The sequence below is a fragment of the Dermacentor albipictus genome, chromosome 4 (genome assembly GCF_038994185.2).
Source record: "Dermacentor albipictus isolate Rhodes 1998 colony chromosome 4, USDA_Dalb.pri_finalv2, whole genome shotgun sequence".
NCBI lineage: Eukaryota > Metazoa > Arthropoda > Arachnida > Ixodida > Ixodidae > Dermacentor > Dermacentor albipictus.
This window is the reverse complement of record NC_091824.1, coordinates 181282271-181303096: the sequence shown is the minus strand read 5'-3', so window position 1 is coordinate 181303096 and position 20826 is coordinate 181282271. Positions and strand designations below refer to the sequence as shown.

At 45.8% G+C, this 20826-nt stretch overlaps 1 protein-coding gene across 1 annotated transcript in view; it reads right to left on the bottom strand.

The window, feature by feature from the left end:
• Positions 1 to 1129: 1129 nt before the first annotated feature.
• LOC139059436 (uncharacterized) overlaps positions 1130 to 20826 on the bottom strand; it is a 102222-nt gene continuing 82525 nt past the window's right edge. Inside the window, exon 3 of the mRNA XM_070537871.1 lies at positions 1130 to 1485. Within this exon, the coding sequence (XP_070393972.1) occupies positions 1362 to 1485 (124 nt within the window). The 3' untranslated portion in view covers positions 1130 to 1361. The remainder of the gene's footprint in view (positions 1486 to 20826) is intronic.

Sequence of the window (20826 nt, the reverse complement as noted above, 5' to 3'; positions counted from 1 at the left end):
AACTTACCATGGGGCTGCCATCTGGAACTTAACCTAACCCAAGTAAACGAATGACGTGATCTCGGGTAGCAGCCAACTTAGATTTGGGAATCCGAAACTATGGCACCACTTCTTCACATGACGTCATAGCCATGCGGTTTCACCTCAATCCGTCATATTGGAGCATTACATACTCACTGGCAACCTCATTTGGCCGCAATCTTACATTTCAGATTTCGAAACTACGCTTTCATTTTGTCACAATTGTTTGATTTACTACTAGCAGCCATATGGGGTTACTTCTAGCAGCCATATGGGCATGTGGGATATCATTGGCACCCGTATTTGGTCGCCATAATCAATTTCAGATTCCTAAACTATGATGTCATGACCCTGTGGATTCGTTTCTATCCACTTTATTGCATTACGTCATCACTAGCACCGGAACTAGGCGGCAGTCTTAGATTATGATGTTAAATATCACGTTACCAATCATCAATTGTGTTGCTATTGATTTACAGTGGGCCGCCATCTTTGATTTATCGGCGACATCATCAATTGGTCCCCTCCTTGGTTAGGTTACCAATCAATGAGCCATTCGGTTGCTACAGCGACTTACCATGGGGCTGCCATCTGGAATTTCTCAAACTAAAAAGTTCCTGCTCAAGCGTGCGGGCAGCAGGAACAGAAACGTAAGAGCTGAATCTCTTAATGAATAAAGGCGGGGCCTGCAACAGATCCACCATGCGATCCTCGATGTCTGGTATCGGAGAACTCGTGAAAGCAATTTCATCTCCGAAGGCTAGACATGGCAAGGAGAGTGCCTTGCATGACAGTGGAGCCCACCTGCTGACATCTGGGTTCATGGCACTGCAAAATTTCTACCTCGGCCATTAATGAGCCCACCTGAAAATTTTTAGAGCCAAAAGAAGACACTTCCAGTGCATAAAATGTGCCCTTTCAGTGCGTTCAAAACGCTTCCTAGAAGACATGCAACAACTTCCAGTATGCCCTTCAAGTGCATTTTAGCCTAATATATGGGTGCACGGGCGAGCGTTGCTCGATGCCAGGCAGGACAGAGTGCATAGCAGGACCTAGTTATGGTGGCTACACTAGTGTGTCAAACCGCCAATGCATCGAACTATACCCGTTGGTCTCGCCAATGTGGCACATTTATTATTGCAATAAGGATTTGCCCTTAAGGCAAAATTCTTGGTGTGTATGTGTATTATATGTGTTGTGAGCCGTGTTAATAAATTGAAGCAGTGTTTGCAGAATCTGTTGTCATGTATCCCGCGGCCATAGCTGTTTGACAGTGTAGCAGAGGCCCGCTTGCAGTAGAAGACGCGAGCATTCCGATTTTAAACCAGTACATGTCCATATTAGGTGGTATCTGCTTCCATCACACGAACAGAGCGGTATGGACACGTAGCGACCAGCTCCACCTTGAGATAAGCCAGTGTAAGGGCCACCTCAGCTCCAAGCCTCCTCAGCACTTCCTCTGCCCTAGTAAGGTGAAGGGGGAGGGAGCAGACATACGGTGGAATAAGAGCGCGTGTTCTCCCGGAGAATTTTTTTACGGGCTCGGAGCGAGTTAAGGGAACAGGGTAGGCAAAATTTCCGGAAAAAATCTATTTTTTGTTTTTGTGTAATTTAAAATCTATTCTTTCCTTAACATGGCCCAGTCTTTCATTTGCGCGCACGCGAAATATTTACCTCAATATCGAGACTTTTCGAAACCTAGGCAGCATCCAGCCACGCCCCCTCTGACATGCTCAGGATCTGTGCCTCTCCGAAACTGAAAAAAGTTTTTTTGAGCGCCTATTTTTTGTTGCGTTTAGCAGGAATGGCTGTCACTCATCTGGCGTAGGTACAGGGAGGTCTACACGCGTCAATATCTTCAACGATTTCTACGTTTTTTTTTGTACAGTGTGTACTCACGGCACCTGTATTGTGCATTGGTTGCTTTCATGTTTTACGTGCTAGCAGCTACCCATCCAAGCGGGCGGAGTAAGCCGCTTTGCGCAGAACGCAGAGTAAATTCCTTACGTCGCCTGACATTGCATAGCCTGAGGCATAAGCGTCCTCGCTCTGTTGAAGCCAAACATGGCAAAGCGTTTGCGCGGGCGAATCGCGCTGGGCGCACCGCCACGGATGCAACACTGTCAATGAGGCGTGCGCCTCTCATCTCGCCAACTCATTCGTGACAGGTGCCAGCTTGCGATCCGAGCCGCAGGAACCGCGTTTATATTGCGCTAGCGCCATAGAACTGTTTCATGGTGGGCAAAAGAAGCACCAGAAGGGACTTGTCTTTTCGCACCGTCTTTTCGTCCACCATGAAGCAGTCGTATGACGCTACCGCAAGCGTGACTCAGATGCAACTACTGGCCATGTCATGAACACAGCCATGAGTAGCTGTATTCTATATTTTACCCAGCGCGGCGCTATTTCATTCACGGTGCGCGCACCACGAAAGCCACCCGTGAAGATTACGGCTACACTCACCTGCTTCTGGCCGTCAGTCGATCACGTGTACCACACACAATATGGGATATGTGACGTAACCGTGACGTAACTATGAAATCAAACACGCATTTGCCGTAACGTGTAACACAAGACGTGTACATAACGCTATAACGTAGGTTGCCTTGTTCATCGCATCTAGAAACGCATCTACTACAGAAAATATAGGATCAATACACCAAATGGCGCAAGAGAGCTTTAAATGTCAGTTTCTGTTGGATCCTGCTGCTACTCATGTAGGAATTCCCGCGAATTGCCGCGAGCAGCTTTTATGGCAGCCCATGCCAAAGATTTGGAGTTGCATGATGCTGGCCTACCTTGGCAAGATTATAAAGCCACTTTAGAAATAGCAGTTGAAAAATACTGGCAGAAATGAATGGAAACATATTATAAAACCTGTTTTACGAGAACTGCGGAGTTCTCACCAAAGAAAAACATTTTACGAGGTTATTTTATGTTGCTTGAAAAGTGGTCACACAAGGCTCATAGTTACTGAATATAACCAACCACAATGAACATGCGGCGAATTTTCATACGTGTTAGATTTTAATAACATGTGCCAGAAATAAAAATGGAGGCAAATATATTTTACTATTTTCTTGTGAAAAAATAATCCCTTTCCATCCCATGTTCTTATTGAGCAATGAACCACTTGTGCCATAAGGAGATACTTTGAACTTTTTAAAAGGCACGGGAAGGCACAGGAATTCTAACTGTAGCACATTCCATCTTCTATATTTTTACTTCCACTATTTTACCGCATTTGAACAAATAAGCTAATTTGAAAAACGGCTGCTGCATCATAATCCCAAATCATGTTGATTAGCTCTTACAAAAATCAAGCATCCGTACGGCCCGTCGGAATACGCCGTTTCGTTTTATAAGCCCCTCCTATGCGATCTGCATTTCTTCCACTATTCGCACATGTATAGCCGTTAAAGGTGGCTCGCTCATGCACAAACCGCCCCTTCCTGCGAATTAAACGAGCGTCCTCGCCTGCTGCAGATACCGCGGGAGCGCTCCCATCTTCGATGCTCGAACACGCAGGCGATGTAATCGGCGGTTCGGCCGATAGCGTGATGCGGCCGATGCGATAGCAGAATTCGCATCAGCCTTGCAGTCTTTCGTAAGGCGATTGCCATGCCGCGCCGTTAGCCGAGTGGTAGAGTGTCGAGCCGGCACTCGCAAGGACCCACGTTCGAATCCTGGAATCCTGCTCTGCAGCCAGCGACGAGCTGCAGAGCAGAAGGGGTTCGGCGTGGTCCGCCACTTGGACGGCGCGGGGGACAAGGGGATTCTTTGTGCTTTTAGCACAAAGTCTCCTCTAGCGTCCCCCGGGTACCCGAAAGGGCAGGTGCCCGGATTTGTTTTTTATTTCAAGGTCAAATTTTTATTTCCTGATCGCTTGGTTTTCGCGCTAGCGCCATACAGCTGTTTTATGGTGGACGAAAAACAGCGCGAAAAGACAAGCACCAGAACGAGGCTTGTCTTTTCGCGCTGTTTTGTTTTTCGTTCATGAAACACTTGTATAGCGCTAGCGCAAACGTATGAATCACACTGGCCATGTTTATGAACAGATCTGCGGTATTTAATTTTACCTAGCGCGACGGTGCACGCACCACGAAAGCCGCCCGTGAAGAACACGGCTGCACTCGCCTGCTTCTGCTGGCGCCAGCAATCGCACTGAAAGTGGTTCCAGGACAGAACTCCTGCACTGGTTGACATTAAATGTTTCGTACAGCTACGTTCGGGTGTTAGTTAAATACCCGCATGTATGCTGGGAGTGGCCAGTGTTCACCAAACTAATTTACTTATTGGTGGGGTACCTTCTACTTACTGGGTTGTTTGGAACTTTCTTTATGAAGTGTCTGGGCAACATATTGTAACGCAGGAAACATTTATTTGGCTCATATAAACAAAAAGACGAGAATGGCAGACAAAGGGTATACAGTTGCAGAGGAAAGCTGCCGCCAGCTTCAGTACAACATTATGCTTAAATTATTGAACATAAGCATGCTGGCCCATTTCCTACAGATACTGTTGCAGCAGCGACTTGCGCAATTCGTCCCGCGTCTTCACGCTAGCGACATTCAAGTACCAAGCACTGTCATGTTCATGGCTAACTTTACGGTATTCGCTTCGCTAGAACTAAAGGAAACGCGCCGCGAAAGGTGACGCAGAAGGCTGCACATACCTGGCTGAGCTGGCGAGGGCGGCATCTCGTAGCGCTGACACGGAATACGGCTCCAATTCCCGCGACCCCATAAGTAACACACCTGCCTGCACATTTTCTTTTAAATCTGAGAATAACTTTATCAAGGGCGCGTGCATATTTTACACGTCAATATACACCAGATTTCGTAGCAAGCCATTGTTAACGCATCGCAAGTTTTCAAATGTGAACGCAAATGGTTATTCAGAAGTTTTCTGTTTTGCTATGGAAGCCGTTGTTTGCTTGTATTCTGTCATTTGGTGTTTTTGGCGGTGTAATCATGCAGGAGTATCATACCTGACGCCACAACGAGTCATGTTTTCTTGGTAACAACTCATTTGTTTTGCAAAGCTGGTCGCCCAGTAGACATTCATTCTTCGGGAGCTTTCGTAGTTTTCTAAATCAGGAATCAGCGATTCTGTGTTTAAAGTCGATCACAAGCCGTCTTTTTTTTTCACTAGTCAGTCTCGCCGTGCTACCTAAGAACACACGAATAAATTCGCCTGCTTTTGACTACTCGTATCCGCGAATTCTGATATTCCCCCAACGCAATATTTTTTTTTAATATTCTTATAAGGCAAAGTAACGTTTCACCACTGACTTCTGATCGTTTGTCAATGTGCTGCAAATGCTACAGTGTAAGCCGCAACTCGCATATTCCCGTTTGTGGTCGTCCGCTTTTAACACTTTCATTTGGTGCGAACATAGAATGTCCGACTAGTTCTCTTTCCTGTTCTCTGATCTATCTCAATGTTTTCATGGGCCGATCTCAAAATCCTACACTTTCCCTCAAGCAAGAATCGAACCTGCGATACACGGGCTCCTCATGTGCGGCGTGTCCAGAGGGAAGCGAGATGTGAGCCTACCTGCAATGCCTGGATAGTCTTCATAAATAAATAGCTGCAGCCGACAAGGGGGTGTTCTTTGTCAAGTACGACACCAGCCTCTTCTTGAATAAGACGTTCCCTTTTAACTTAATTGCGGCCATTTCTTTCTCTCTTTTCAGCATAAACTTGATTCAATTTAGGCTACATAAACGACGTCACTCGTAAACTTGATTAACATCGAAATGCGGGTTAGCTACATCTACATCACTGTCATTTTGTCTTGAGATTCTGCAGTCATCAGCAGTAAGACTGATGGAAAACGTGTTAATTCATGATGGGCAAGCCATTCATTAAAATGAGATTGAGCGGCGGGCTTATTGCGGAGCTCTGATTCGGCTGACAAAAATGAGTCAATGGTTATCTGACGCAAATTGGTAACGATTCCTGAGAAAGGCTCGCAACTAAGAACTTCGCCGTGCAGATCCAGACGTTGAGTTCTTCCGCGACATTAGAATACGTAGTTGATAACGTCAGTGGGACATTTGCTTAATAGCCTTTTCGCAAAAGTTGTACTTAACCCACGCCCATATAAATTTAAGCACATATTTTCCATAGATGCGTGGCCATCGTTGCTAAGTCTAATTTTGGTTGCATTTGTAGTTGTGTCACGGTTGAATGCGGAATATCGCATCGCTGGTAAACATCAATCACATATAGTCTGAAGTGCTCCATATTACATATTTTAAGGACATTATTCAGTTTAGCCTGCAAATGACTGATGACGTCAGCCTGATTTTTTACCAAAATGTGAAGTTCGTGTATCCTGCAGCTCGAGACGCACAGCAGCATAGCGCAAACATTCGCATGTTTAAGAATTGCCTTCTTTCTATACAAAAATTTAACTTCGCCATTGACATTTACCTTTTCACACTAATTTGCCATAGGTTTCCCTACATATTTCATAAACTTGACCTTGTCGGAGTCTGTACTTCGGTCAAGGCAGCGGGCTAAATTATGCACGTTTCATAAAACAAAGAGTGTTTTGGAGCTCTTGCATTTGTAATTTAATGCAAAGGCTACATATCACCCAGGCACTTTACAATTCGCGTGCGCATCATTTCAATCTCGCCTAATAAATGACGTACCTTTTCATTTCGCCCAGAACACCCGCAAAACATTGTATGACCCCTAGAAAATATGACAAAAAGCATGTCCGCGAATTACTTGTAAAGCTTCTATTGAAGACAGAAACGGTATATTTTCGCGAAGCATGGAAGTAGAGATGCCCACCATTTGTGTAAGGCGGAGTTCCATCGCGACGTAGTAGCCGATGATGGCAGTGCGTCACTTGCGAATACTTACGTTAAGTTCTCCTTGGGGTAGTTTATTGATATTTCACAAAGCGCACACACAAGGTCACACAGCTGATCACCCCGAACACTACTTCGAGTATTCATTGTTTGCAAAGTATCTGTGATGCACGCACTCAACTTCGCACAAATATTTGGAATATTGATCTCCCCAATTTACCGAAGTTTTTTGTTATTGATGATGTATGGTGTTTTTTTTTGTTTTTATTTGTCCCAACGGTCAGGTATGGCCAAAGAGTGCCAGAGGTGTGTAGAAGTCAATGATGCCATGAGTGACAAGTGTCAGATGTAACGAGGCTAGATAAAGGCCGAAAATATTCCCTGTAAGGTACGTAAACTATGAAAGTGTTTAAATGGTGTCAAGGACGTGTAATGTGACAGATGACCACCACATATACAGTCAAACACGGATATATCAAACCCACATATATCCAATTATTGTCTGTATCGAACTCGTAAATTATCCCCTTGAAAATTCTGAGTTAAAGTATGGAAATTCGTGCGTTTATATCGAACAATATCTTTACCCACCATTGGATATAAGAACACCGCGCGATCTCTGCACTCGCTGCACCCGCGAGCTCCGCAACTCCCCCGGAAGGCTCGGAAAATGTGAGAGCGAGAGGAAGGGAGGCTCGGACTGTACTCCCGCTGCGCACGCTCTCCGACTTGCGGAACTTTTTTTTTTCTCTCTCCCAATGTCTCATCCTTCCCCCGCGTTAGTGATCGGCTCGGAAAAGATAGCCAGGAACGAAGGCGCCGACGGCCTCCTCCTCCTGCCTTTTTTTTTCTTGTTGCTTTTTCACGAGTTGTGCTCAGCCAACCACAGCTCGTGCCTTTCGTACGTCGCTGTCGCCCTTGGAGGTCATAGAGTTTCCTACAAAATTACTAGAGGGAACTCTGGCGCTAGTGTCTACGTGAGCTACAATGGGGGCGGTTGTCCCAGCATGGGTATAGAGGCTAGAAGGTTATCCTAGTGTCGGGAGCGGGCGCCCTTTCCCGAAGCGCCGGAGAAACCAGTTTGGATGCTTGGCGGAGTAGTTCGAAGAGGGCGCTGCGCTTCTGTGGCGGGTAAAGCTCCTCAATCTCCCAAAGTAGCGCCATTCACTTCTCTCCTCCTCCGCTCGGCGCGGCCTCGACGGTGGCGCCGCCGGCAATGGGCCTGCCGTAGCAGACGACGGCTAACACGCTACGGGAGGAAATCCGCGGAAAAGTTCGTTCAAGTCCTGCGGAGCAGTTTTTTCAATCTAGATCTTGCTTTGTCAGTCGGTAACTGGCCTTAAGAATGTCGTGTCGGATTTGCGGAAGAAATAGAGAAAAGCACCATTATACAAGGCGTATTTAAGGAGTAAAGCGCGCGCACGTTGAAAGTTCGTGTTGCTGAAACACGACACAAGCACGCGGTGTGCTCAGACACGCGAGTAATTACCAGAGTTTCAGGTTTTGACAGCGCGAAAGTATGTGCACGTGGTTTCGTAGGTTAATTTACGTACCTGCAGGATGCTTTTGTTCGGCCGGCGCGTGAGAGATTCCGACTGTCTGCGGTCAGCAATGCCTGGCAGCAGGGCCGTTTCTGTTCCGCACCTTTTACAGATGTACGTAGCTCATGCACAGGTTGTGGTGGCCATGAGCAACGTTTTCACACTGTTAGATATGGAGCTGTTTCCTGCGATTACTTCGAGTTCCCCAGACCACATCGGATTGCAGCACAGCTAATTGAGGAATGCAGAAGCAGGAAAGCGCATTCCAGAGGAGACACGTGCAAACAAGTTTGCGGCCCCCAGGTCGTGTGCCGCCGGGATTAGAAGGGGCCCTGGGACAATGGAGCTCAATCGTCCCCCTTCGCCTTTGAAGAAGGCATTTGCCACCGCTGCGGAGCCGAGTCACCGGGAGCAGGTGGGCGCTTGTACAATGGAGCATGAGCGCCCCCCTCCTTCTCCTCGTTAGAAGTGCATTGCCAGTCTGCGAGGCAAGACCGCAGAGAGCCGCCAGGTGTGACACCGCGACACGGGCGCCTACCATTGGCTGAAAGTGGCGTCATCGGACCGGACTCTCCCATTGGTCAAACATGACGTGACTTACAGTGCACGAAGGGTGTATAAGAAGCCTTCCAGAGAGACCTGAGCATTCTGGGACATGCCCTGATTCCCTGATTCACCTCTCTCGAACATCTTGCCGCGGGCCGCAGCGTCCGAGTTGCTGCCGGCCCGTAATGACTGTACGTCTGTTAGTTGACGCTCACCTCCCTGTATAAATAATGTAGAATAAATCCTCCCAAGTTTTGTTTTCATCCCGACGTTCGTCCTCCAACCCCTACAACACATAGGCGGTATAGACAATTTTAACAACGTACCAGCATATGAAATCGTTATTTATTTATTACAGTGAAAATGGTTAGAATTTGATAGAAAAGAAAGAAGGAACTTGATGGGACAACTGGAAAGAGGTTCAGAAAATAATTATCCCCGTCCCTCATTGGCACCTGCAACACTTTTGTTGAAGTGCTAATTTTATCTCTGTATACTACGTGCGTCTGTATTCTTTTGCGTTGTAAGTTTTCACAAGGAAGCAGTGTTGCGTTAACTGGAACAGTCAAGGCACACAAGACAGAAGAAAAGTTGATTCTTGGGTTTTACATCCCAACACCACGATCTCATAAGGCACGCCATAATGGGGGCTCTGGATTAATTTTTTTTGCAGCTGGGGTTCTTTAACGCACCCCCAATGCACTGGACACGGGCCCGTTTTGACACGGGCGTCAAAAGAAGAGGTTGGAGGAGCCGTGTCACTTAACAAAGCCGCGCGTTCTTTGCCACTTGCTCGAAGTCAGCCCGCCCGATCTTGTGAATCCACACTTTTCTTCGTTTTGCGTTGCGCCCGGCGGATGGTAAAACAAAAAGCTTTTTGCCGTCACTGGGTCTGTTGTGGCAACCGTAGGCGCAGCAGCACGGCATCGCAATTAAGCACTCGGCCCTAACACATTGTATAAAACTACCGCGCTCCTTCAAACCGCCTGCCGTACTTCGTCGCGGAGGCCCAAAAATGGGGGTCGCAGGCCCAAGATTGGGGGTCGCAGCGCGCTGGAAAGAAAAGATATACAAAAGCGCGGCGCCTGCTCTGCGCCCGAAAGAAAAAAATATACAAAAGCGCGGGGCCCGCTTTCACGTGACACAGATTGGCCAATGGGGGAGCGGAGGAGGCTGGGGTGACAGGAGGAGTGGAGGAGGAAGCGCCTGGGTGAGCGGGGTGGCGGAAAGATCTAAGAATGGCGCTACTTTTGGAAAATTGAGGGGCTTTAGTGGCGGGTAGAGTTACTGTATATGCTACCAAAGGTAGCGGTACCATACACAGTAACTCTAGTGGCGGGTTACTGACGCCAGCCGAAGGAATGCAGGCACAAGTCCAACAAGTCGTCGTCAGTTTTGGGTAGCACATGTACCGACGTAGTTCAGTTTGTTGCAGCCTTTATTTTCGTTGACACCGTAGTGCCACGGCTTGGTGCGATGCGACGTTGAACTTCTGTGATAATGCCTTCAAAAAAAGAGAGGACATGTTTTGTTCCCCTTTGTAAGGGCGGTTACAAGTCGTCTATAGAAAAGGTGTCGTTGTTCCGCGCTCCATCCGACCCTGTTCGCTTGAAGGCATGGGCAAGGAACATCAAGAGAGACGACAAAGTGCTGAGTGAAACTTGTGTTGTGTGCTCTCGCCACTTCGACGAGCGGTTCATCCAAAGGAAGTTCAAGCACGTAATTAATGGCGAGATTGTCGAGCTCGACCGTGAACGTCCGGCGCTTACTGAGGATGCCATTCCTACTATTTTTCCCGACGCACCACCTTATTTCACGAAGCAACTACCGAAAAAGAGAGCAGAAAGAAACATGGCCAACAGCCATGCCCCGCCGGCGAAACGCAAGGCTCCGAACAACGACCAAGCTGAAGCCGTCGAAACACAGGCCTGCACTGATGAAACGCCGCAAAGACCACGCCCGTTGGGAGAAATCGAATTACCGTCGGCATTCTGCAGCAAGATTTCGCTGCCATGTGATGCCACTGTTTTGTGCTTCACGTGGCACACCGGCACGCAGCCCGGCGATGTCCGTGTCGTAAAACACGTTACTTTTTCGACGTCCACGGAAGCTGCTGCTACGCAGCAAAATTCTCATATTTGCACCGTGTTTTGCCGCGGCATTAAGACAGAAGAGTTCAGTGTAAACAACGAGTGCAATGCTGCCCAGGCATTGAAGAAGGTCGACGAACTACAACTTTGTCCAGGATGTGGCATTGAGCCTGTCACCGGCGGTCTGTGCGTGCAGTTTGGTTCAGAGCACTTCGCAAAAAACTGCCGTGTGGTCAGCCCCGATGGAAAGCCCTGTTTGCACTGCAAGTATACCAGGAAACTTGTTAAAAACCAAATGTATAGATTGAATAAAAAGCAAGCAGACAAATTTCAAGCGTCGCATGGCCAGGAAATCACTTCAATTGTTCCGAACAAAGAAAAGACTGGCGCAAGCACAAAGGAGTGTAGAAGACAGAACGATCAACCAGAATATTTCTTCCGCAACTTTGGACGAAAGAATCAAAGGTCTTCCTCCAACGCAACGCCTCGCTATGAAAGCATGTTTTGAGGCGGCCACTAGAAAGTCAACGAGGGGCATGTTGTATGACAAAACATGGGTGTTGGAGTGCATACTCATGTGCATGAAAAGTCCCGAGCTTTATGAACATGTAAGAAGGCATGAGATACTTGCACTCCCCAGCAAGTCCTGCCTAGACAAACACATGGCTGGATTTAAGAGCTCCTTTGGATTCAATGCTACTGTTTTTGAGGCCATGAAAAAGAAAACTGATGAAATGGATGCATGCAATTGCCACGGTGGCATTGTCTTCGATGAGATAAAGCTCTCGGAAAACATTAGTGTGAAAGCCTCTGGCAAGTTGAGCGGCTTCGTGGACCTCGGCCCATTTAGTGAGGACTATGATTCCACAGTGAGTGACCATGGATTCGTCGTAATGTACCAGCCCTTTCAGGGTAAGTGGCTCAGTTTAACGCATTTTTTTTCTGATGTTCAACGGGGCTTACGAATTAATAGATAGTAAGAGCACACAGTTTTTTTTTTGTCTGTGTGTGTGTGTATGCCGACATTCTGATTGCCAGTTCGGCTCATAGAAGCAGTATATTTAATTTCGTGAACGCATTGGTTTTGTCTTTTCTCTACAAGTTGGTCGCTTTCCAGTGTGTTTATTTCGCTTTTATTTGTTGACACGAACCTGTTTTTGCAGCACGTATACACTTTCATGAAAAATAAAACGGTCACATTATATTGGCTTTGGTCCGAAGCAAGTTTCTGGTGTGAAATGTAACTTCGCCCGCACTCATTCGATGCGGTGCGAGCAAAGTCTAGATTTTGAAACATTCTGTGCCTATTACATTGCTCTTCACATTTCGTGTGTGGTCAGAGCTGCACTTTGGCTGCGTTATCAAGGGGCTTTTGTTATCATTTATCAGTCGGCCTTGAGAGAGAGATAATAAGTGTGACGTAGAGAGAAAAGAGTAGCTGCGAAACCTGCTGTTGGGGCTCCTTCCGTAATATTATCAAGGTGGTGCGCTGTCTCTTCGGGTTTGAGATAGGCAGTGCAGTTACTTTCAATCAGCTTATTTGAGGGCACTGCTTTATGATGCGGGTGAGAGTTCACTCACATGGTGTTTTTCATAGTTCGTGAGGTTATTTTCCAGTCGATAAAATTGTACGCAATTAGTATGTGGCTGAAAACACTGCAGTTAGATGTCATTTTGGGATGCCAACAAATGCCTCATTGATACTTTGAAAATTACGAGAGTACTTCTCGAGTTAGATAATTGTAATTACCAAATTAAATTACTGGCTGCTACTCCGCTTTACTAGAAACAATATGCACTAGGTTTTCTTCGAGTAACGGAACTGTTTTTTTTTTCATCTTAGTGCATGATAGCTGTGGAACACTCTCTCTCTCTTCATCCCTATACCCCTTTCCCCAGTGCAGGGTAGAAAAACGGACATGCGTCTGGTTAACCTCTCTGCCTTTCCTCTCTTCTATTTCTCTCTCTCTCTCTCTAATTCACTCAGTAACCGTAATGAGGCCAAGCCAGATTCGCTCGAAATCGGATTCAACAGCAGTCATGTGCGGCAGCACTTATGCTTGGACTAGCAGAAAAAAAAAGAGAGAGGCTGCAGTTTTGCAGAAAGGCGAAGCAGTGTTAGTGATAGCCAAGTATGCGACAATTACACGAAGGAAGATTACACCAGCAAGGGGACTCAGGCTGTGAAATTGAACTGTCTCCTACTATGAGGTCTTGTATATACTTAGCGCCGTCACTTCAGTGCTCAAGTCTTCGAGGTCAAGCGAAGTTTCTTGAAGTGCAAGAAATATATATATATATATACATATATATATATATATATATATATATATATATATATATATATATATATATATATATACATATATATATATAAATATATATATATATATCGTAAGGAACCGCTTTATTCCAGCCAAGCTCGGACTACTACCTCGAGGATTAAACTGTGCTGCTGGTGATGATATATGCAGATGGAAAAGATGTGCAGATGATGAAGTTGAAAGTCAGGCATGTGTTGTGCCCATGCTAATTCTCTCTCGCTGTGGAAGCGGCCGCCTGGCAGCGCTTAAGTACTATAAAATGCGTCAAATATTTGGTTTTAAGCGGGCGACATGCACTATCTCTGTGCCACAGCAACGGGAATCGGGTGGCATTCTAACAAGCGAGACATGGTAATTGACAGGTGATGTCTGCTCAATGACCGTGGAAAGTCGAATAAAACACGAGAAATTTTTGCATAAGCCAGGAACGCATACAGGAGTCCAAAGAACTTCGTCACCAGGAGAAAAAGTCACAGCACAGTGGGTCGAGTCCTTACAAAACTTGCGAGCGTCCTGGGAGACGCCGGTGTTAAGTGGGGCGAGGCGTCTGCACTCTGCGAGGCGAGACACAAACTGTTCCAAGAAAGGAACTGATGGGGGTACAGGAGTCGAAAGGAATGATACATCAAGAATGAAACTTGGTGAACAGCCATAGATGAAGAAAAAATTTTAAAAGCCAGTAGTACGTTGCGTAGCCATGTTATAGGCGAATGTCATGAACGGCAGGATTGCATCCCCGTTCGTGCGGCCAGGGTGGATGTACAGTCGCATGCAATATGACTTGCAACACTCTTGTTCGTGGTTGAAGGGGCGCCACGGCTGCGCAGCAGCTCTGACGTGTGAAACAGCAGTTTAATAGACACCACTAATTGAAGCTGTGTTTCGGTCTGGAACTTACCATGTGTCTGCACAGCCGTACAGCCTAGGAGCCCCTTTGACCACGGGCACCGGTATTGCAATTCATATTGCACGTGACTGTACATCGCAATCATGTCAGAGAGGGAATGGTGAAAACACTCCGTCAACCTGTTGGTCTGCGGATGGTAACTGGAAGTCGTCTTGCAAATTGTGTTAGAGGTGCACAGAACTTCGGTAAGGATAGAAGAGAGGAAGACTGCTGCGGTCACTGAGGAGAACGCACGGAGCGCTGCGGTGTAAGATAATGTTGTGTAGAAAGAAATCGGCCATTTCAGCAGCAGTCCCGGATGGTAGAGATGCCGTCTCCGCATAGCGTGTTGGATGGTCTATGGCCGTTGCAATCCAACAATTTCCATGTAAGGTCATGGGAAGAGGACCGTACAAGTCTATTCCAACTACTTCAAAAGGCGAAGCGGGACAAGGCAGAGGTTGTAAAGAGCCAGAAGGAGCTGTTGGGTTTGCTTCGACAATGAACGCAGGGTGCAACATACTTCGCAACGGCTGAAGATGGGCCAGGCCAGGAGCAGCGACTTCATATTCTGTTGTAAGTCTTGTGGTAGCCTAGATGACCAGTCGTCGCATGATCGTGAAAGGCTTCAAGCACCTCACATTGCAGAGAACATGGTATGACCGGGACCCATTTGTTGCCATCGATCTGATAAATGTTTCGATGTAAAACCCCATTGTGCTGCTTGAATTGATTAAGTTGTCGACGAAGTCAGGCATTTGAAGGTGACGAAGAATCTTCCATGCGTTGGAGAATAGTTCAGCAGTATGGGTCGATGCGTTAGTGGGACACAAGGACAGATGGGCTGTCGTGTCTTAGCCATTCGAGGGTTACAATGGGTAAAGCCGATGAAGAGGACTCCGGACGTACACAATCACGGAGAGGTTATGGTGAATCGTCATGATTCGGCAGAGGGTAGCAAGAGAGAGCATTGGTGTCTTGATGCTTCTTTGCAGCCCTGTAGGTGACATTGAAATCGTACTCCTGTAGGTGAAGCACACAGCAACCCAGGTGACCTGATAAATTCTTCAGCGATGAAAGCCAGCACAGTGTGTTATGGTCTGTAACGACTGTGAAATGGCGGCCATGAAGACATGGGTGAAATTTTTGCACTGCCCAACAGCAAGGCACTCCTGCTTGGTTATGCTGTAGTAATTTTCTGCACTGGTTAGTGCACGACTACCATAAGCAATTACTCGTTCTCGGAATGTCTTGTCAAATTGCAGTAGAATGGCACCGAGACTGACTGCTAGCGTCATTGTGAAAGATGGTGGGCGCAGTCGGATCAAAGTGGCACAGAACTGGGTCTGACGTCAGGGCATGTTGCAAAAGCAGGAAAGCATGTTCACATTCGTCGGATGAAACAAAGGGCGCATTACTGGCGAGGAGTTGATGGAGCGGGGACGTAAAATTAGCGAAGTTGCATATGAAGTGCCGGAAGAAGCAAGTCCAAGAAAACTGTGCATGTCTTTTTGACGCAGTGGACACAAAATTCGAGGATGGCAGTAAGCTTCTCGGGGTCCGGTCGAATACCTTCTTTGCTGACTATGTGCCCCAGAACTTTGATGGCCTTGCTGGCCAAACTGCATTTGTGTGTGTGTGCATGAGTGTGCATGTGTGCGCGCGCACGTGTGCGTGTGTTGAGCTGCAAACCAGCATTTGCAAGACAGGCAAGGACTTCATCAAGATGTTGCAAATGTTTGAGAACATGGTTGAAAACACAATGTCGTCGAGATAGCACAGACAGGTTTTCCATTTCAAGCCACATAAGACTTATCGATCATGCATTCGAATGTGGCAGGCACATTGCAGAGTCCAAAAGGCATCGCACTGAACTCGTAGAGCCCAAAGGGGTAGCAAATGTTTTTGCTTTGTCGGATTTGGACATCGGTATTTGCCAGTAGCCTGGTCTAAAGTCAAGGCTAGAAAAATATTCAGCACCATGGAGTGAATCTAGTGCATCATCCATCCGTGACACGGGGTAAACATCTTTGAGCACGACTTTGTTCAGCGCACGGTAATAGACGCAAGAACACACTGAGCTGTCTTCGTGACAATTGTAACGACATGAGTGTCAACAGCTCAAATGACAATTGATCCACGAGGCAACAGTTGGGGTTCGATTTGGTTTATTGCAGTAAGCAATGCAGACCCCTCAGAGAAGCAAATAAGGCCAGGGGTAATCAGAATTGCTCGAGATAGGGTATGGTCATAGTGTAGAATGAATACGCCGCCATCCACAATGTTACAGGAGTTGACACCTATAATCTCTTCTCTAGGTGGCCAAAGAACGTAATCGGAAGAGGTGACGAGACGAATGCGTTCCTCGAGGTTAGGAAGAGAATTGCCAGTGGCATCCAGTTGTGTGAGGCGCTGACGACAAGAGATAGAAGCGAACGCCAAAGATAAGAAGTCCCACCCCAAGATGAGTTCATGGGTCACTCACGAAATACCGCAAAAGCAATGTGGTGAAGAATTTAGTCTATTGACACACGAACAGTACACGGTGCGATTGGACGAATAATAACGTTGGCCGTTGCACAAAGAGAAAAGCCGGAGCAGGGCAATTCTTGTGTTTTATAGAGTCCCAAACAGTGACATGGCAATAATCGCCAAGCGTCTTGTAACATGGAGCCACCTCAGAATTGCACCAAACAAAGATGATGGATGCAGCCAGTCTTGCCAGATAACTACATTTTGACTATTCTGTATTGTTTGCATTTTTTTGTGCAAAAGGAATTCTCGCAGAGAGTTTTATCTTCAGTGGCCTTCAGTTGACGTCATATGCTACAACTAGCACATAAGTTAACTCCATAGCACCACTAGGATGGAGACATTGTGTCGTGGGATGCTTCCTTAAAAGTGGACAAGAAGATTCTAAAGAAAAAGTGTGAGATGGTCACAGTAATAACCAAGGCATTAGGCATGGGAATGACCCAGCTATGAAGGTATTATCAGATGTAGACAAGCATATAATACTAAATGGCGCCTTGCACGAGCCCCAAGTGTCAAATGTAATCAGTATTGTGCATTGAAAGGGCCAAAAATGCTTTGTGTATGCAAGGGAACACTATGGGCATTTGATAGCTGTTGCTTAGATGTACTACATTAACAGGAACCAAACAAACTCCCTTAGACATAAGCATGCAGCAAATTCAAGGACTAGATGAAGCTTCAAAGAAGTAACTGCATTTCATGTAGGATAGGTATGAATGACCTTTGTGCATGAGATCAGTGACAAAAACACTAAATGAATGCAGTACAGTGTGTATCATATCTTGTGCAGACCCAACTAGCCTGGAGTTTCAGCGTTCCTTGTCAGTTCATTTAAATAGGCACTACATTGTTCAAAGTGCAATATTGTTCTACAAAACATAATATGCAAGATGTAGCATGCTAACCCTCGTGGCTCAACAACTACTGAACCGAAACCTCAATGAGCAGTGAAGCTTCCTTGTAATTTTCATCTTAACCATACTTTCGCTCTTGAAAGTGAACCTCTTTAGTGAATTTGCTTGTGTATTAATTTTTCTTTAGGCAAGTATTTTTTATACATGTTAATGTCTCAATCCTGCTTTTTCTTTCCGGGGCTAAAACAAAATGCCTCTTATTTCACTTTGATCTTTTGACCTAGGAAGCCATCATCTGGTGCTGTGTACAGCAAGCACATGCTTCGGGCAAGGAGGGAGCCAGCACCATATCTACATCAGCAAGAACCTCGGTGCTCAAAATAAACATTTTCTGTGCAAATACCTGTCTTTTTATACTTCCAGCATGAATTAATAAGTTTCTTTTGCCTTCACATGCAGGAAGGTTTATAGGAATAAATAGTGACTGTTGAATGCCCAGGAAAAGCCTTGAAGCCATTCTACTTGTACAGTGATAAAGTACATGTGTACTTGAACTTGATAGTACAGAAATGAAAGGCAAAGTAACAGGCAAAATGCTCGGGGCAGCAGTCGTATAAATGGTAGATGAACACAGCTAATTGTGCTGTCCAGTTTCATTCAGTTTGACCAAATGTTGCAAGAATTGCCTTCAATATGAATCACTCAGTTTAGCCAGCTAAAGTCGAACTCATACAAACTTTGGAATGTCTGCTGGGAATTTTAGCATAAATGGTATGTGTGCATCCTTCAGCAGCACCACAAGCCCAGTAAGGTTTCTGCGTTACTGTCCCCCCTCCCTTGGGGTTATTGCAGTGTCTACTTCAAGTGCTTGAGGGTATAATGGAAAATGACTCCATTCTCCAATGAGAAGGCTATATAAATATGCAGGACAAGAGCTTGTAGGCCTGGTTATAAGCATGAATTAGATATGTATAGACCAAAGGCAATATGAATACAATATGTTAAATTGCATCCACATGTGGGAACTGCCCACATCAAAGGAAAGAAAGTGCAATACTTGCAACCTACCAACATAAACATCAGTCTAGGGAAGGATTCTGTAAGGATCCACTAAGTGGACGGTTTCAGCACACACTGATTAGGTAGAGCTATAAGCTGGTAGAGCAAGTGGCAATCATTACCATGGGCTCTCGTGCTCTATTCATTCAGCGTGTACTGGAATGGACAGTCCACTTAGTCAACACTTGCAGAATAGCCCCCTAGGGCTGTGGAAGCACGCAGCATATTAAGCTTAAGTCTGGAGTGCTACCTTCTGCTTATGTGGCAAGTCCTCCTGTTTACCTGTTCCTTTCAACTGAGAGCTGAGCACTGCCTAGGTTAAGTCAGAAAAAGCAACCAGCGTCCATAGAATTCAAACTATTACTATTTGCCCTATATAAGGGGACAGTGAAGCCTAAAATGACACTTGACTTGGGCCATATTTTTCGTGATATGCCCGAGAATATTGGGATTTCCCATCAATTTTACCCTTCCTACATCACATAGTGAACAACCTGAAAACACTTGCGCAGAGCGATGAAGGGTCAGGATTTGAGCGAGAAAACAACACATGACACCTGAGCGCAAACTATGAACTGGTTTATTTTTCTGCAAGTGAAGCGTACATAAAGCCTACACGCATGCACAGGAGTCCTCTTCCCGGTCTACCTACACCCTCTATTGTCAGTGATTATGCTAATCTCTTTATTGCTGAGTGAAATAGACGGCGGGCTGACACATGAGCCCTGTGGGTCCACCTTGAGGTTGTATGCTTCCACGACTTGTCTTTTCCTTTGGTTCCTACTTTTCAGCAGAATCATTGCCTTGTGATAATCGCCAGTTGATAGTTTGTGCTCATGTGTCTATTGTTTTCTCGCTCAAGTCCTGTCCCTTCGTCACTCCGCACAACAGTGTTAAGTATGTTGAACCAACTAGCACACTGCACAATTTTCCTGATCTTGAAAACAATTGTAAACTAAAGTCCGTGAGAAACAAAGTGTTCTGTCATGACATACAGATTTATGCATGATCACTTTGCTATATAAAAATACAATTTTATCCAATGTTAACGAAGAGCTTCACTTCTGGAGTTCACTTAAATAATGTCTGTGATGCATTGTGACAGTACGAGGTCCTGGAGATCCTACTGTGGAGATATGTCAACATTGAGCTTATTCCTGTTTAATGTATGGATAGATGCCTTCACGAAGAGTTGGAGAAACTGCACAATACAATGTTTTATATCACATGTAATAATTATGCTGTGATAAAGTGTACACGCTGAGCTTAATGTTTTAGAAAAGCTCAAGAAAAGGCTCCAGAATAGGTATGATGGATAGGCAACCTTTTATTTGGCTCTCCTCATAGTGAAATCTAGACGCATCACCTCAGCCACACTTAGTAAAATCTGTGGGCTCGTACTGCCCATGCCTTTACTGCACAAGTTGCCTTGGTGCTCCCAGTCTTGACAGGTAACACTTAAGCACACTCTCATGCACGTGTTTGTTCCAAAGCTACAGCTGCTAACTAAAGTAACTCCCACATGCGATTCTGTAACTCTAGACCTAACTGCAAAAACGCATGCAGTACTACGAGTTTGGCATGGAGTCCACATGACATGTGCACAACTTCAAATTTCGTATAGGCAACAGATAACTGGTAACCTGTTAGAGTAACAAAATGGATGCCAAGGAAAATTCACCCAAAGCCTTAGGCAGGAAAATGAGGTGTTGTGATGAGATAAATAGCAATCACATTTGATCGACTGACTAAAAGCTGGCAGGGGTATTGCATTTGACATGATTGAAATGAGCTGCAGCATGGCATGGTAACTGTGGCAGCCTTTACAATGCCGCGCTCTCTGAATTACACTTATGTGCATCCATATGCTGCAGCGACCAACTGTTTTTATTCAAGAAAGCCAGGTTTGTGGTTCAGCACACATCATACGCTGGCAAACTCACTGATGAGTCAACTCCCTGAGATCATCCCATGAGTCTGAGTGAGCCCAGCTGAGCAGTATTTTGGCGAGTTCGAGCCCGAGTGAGCTCGGCTGAGTAGTATTTATTTATTTTATTTATTTGAAAATACTGCCAGCTGCTTTTTAGCAGCCAAAGCAGGAGTGGTACATAGAAAATACAAAGGGATACTGTACAAGCAA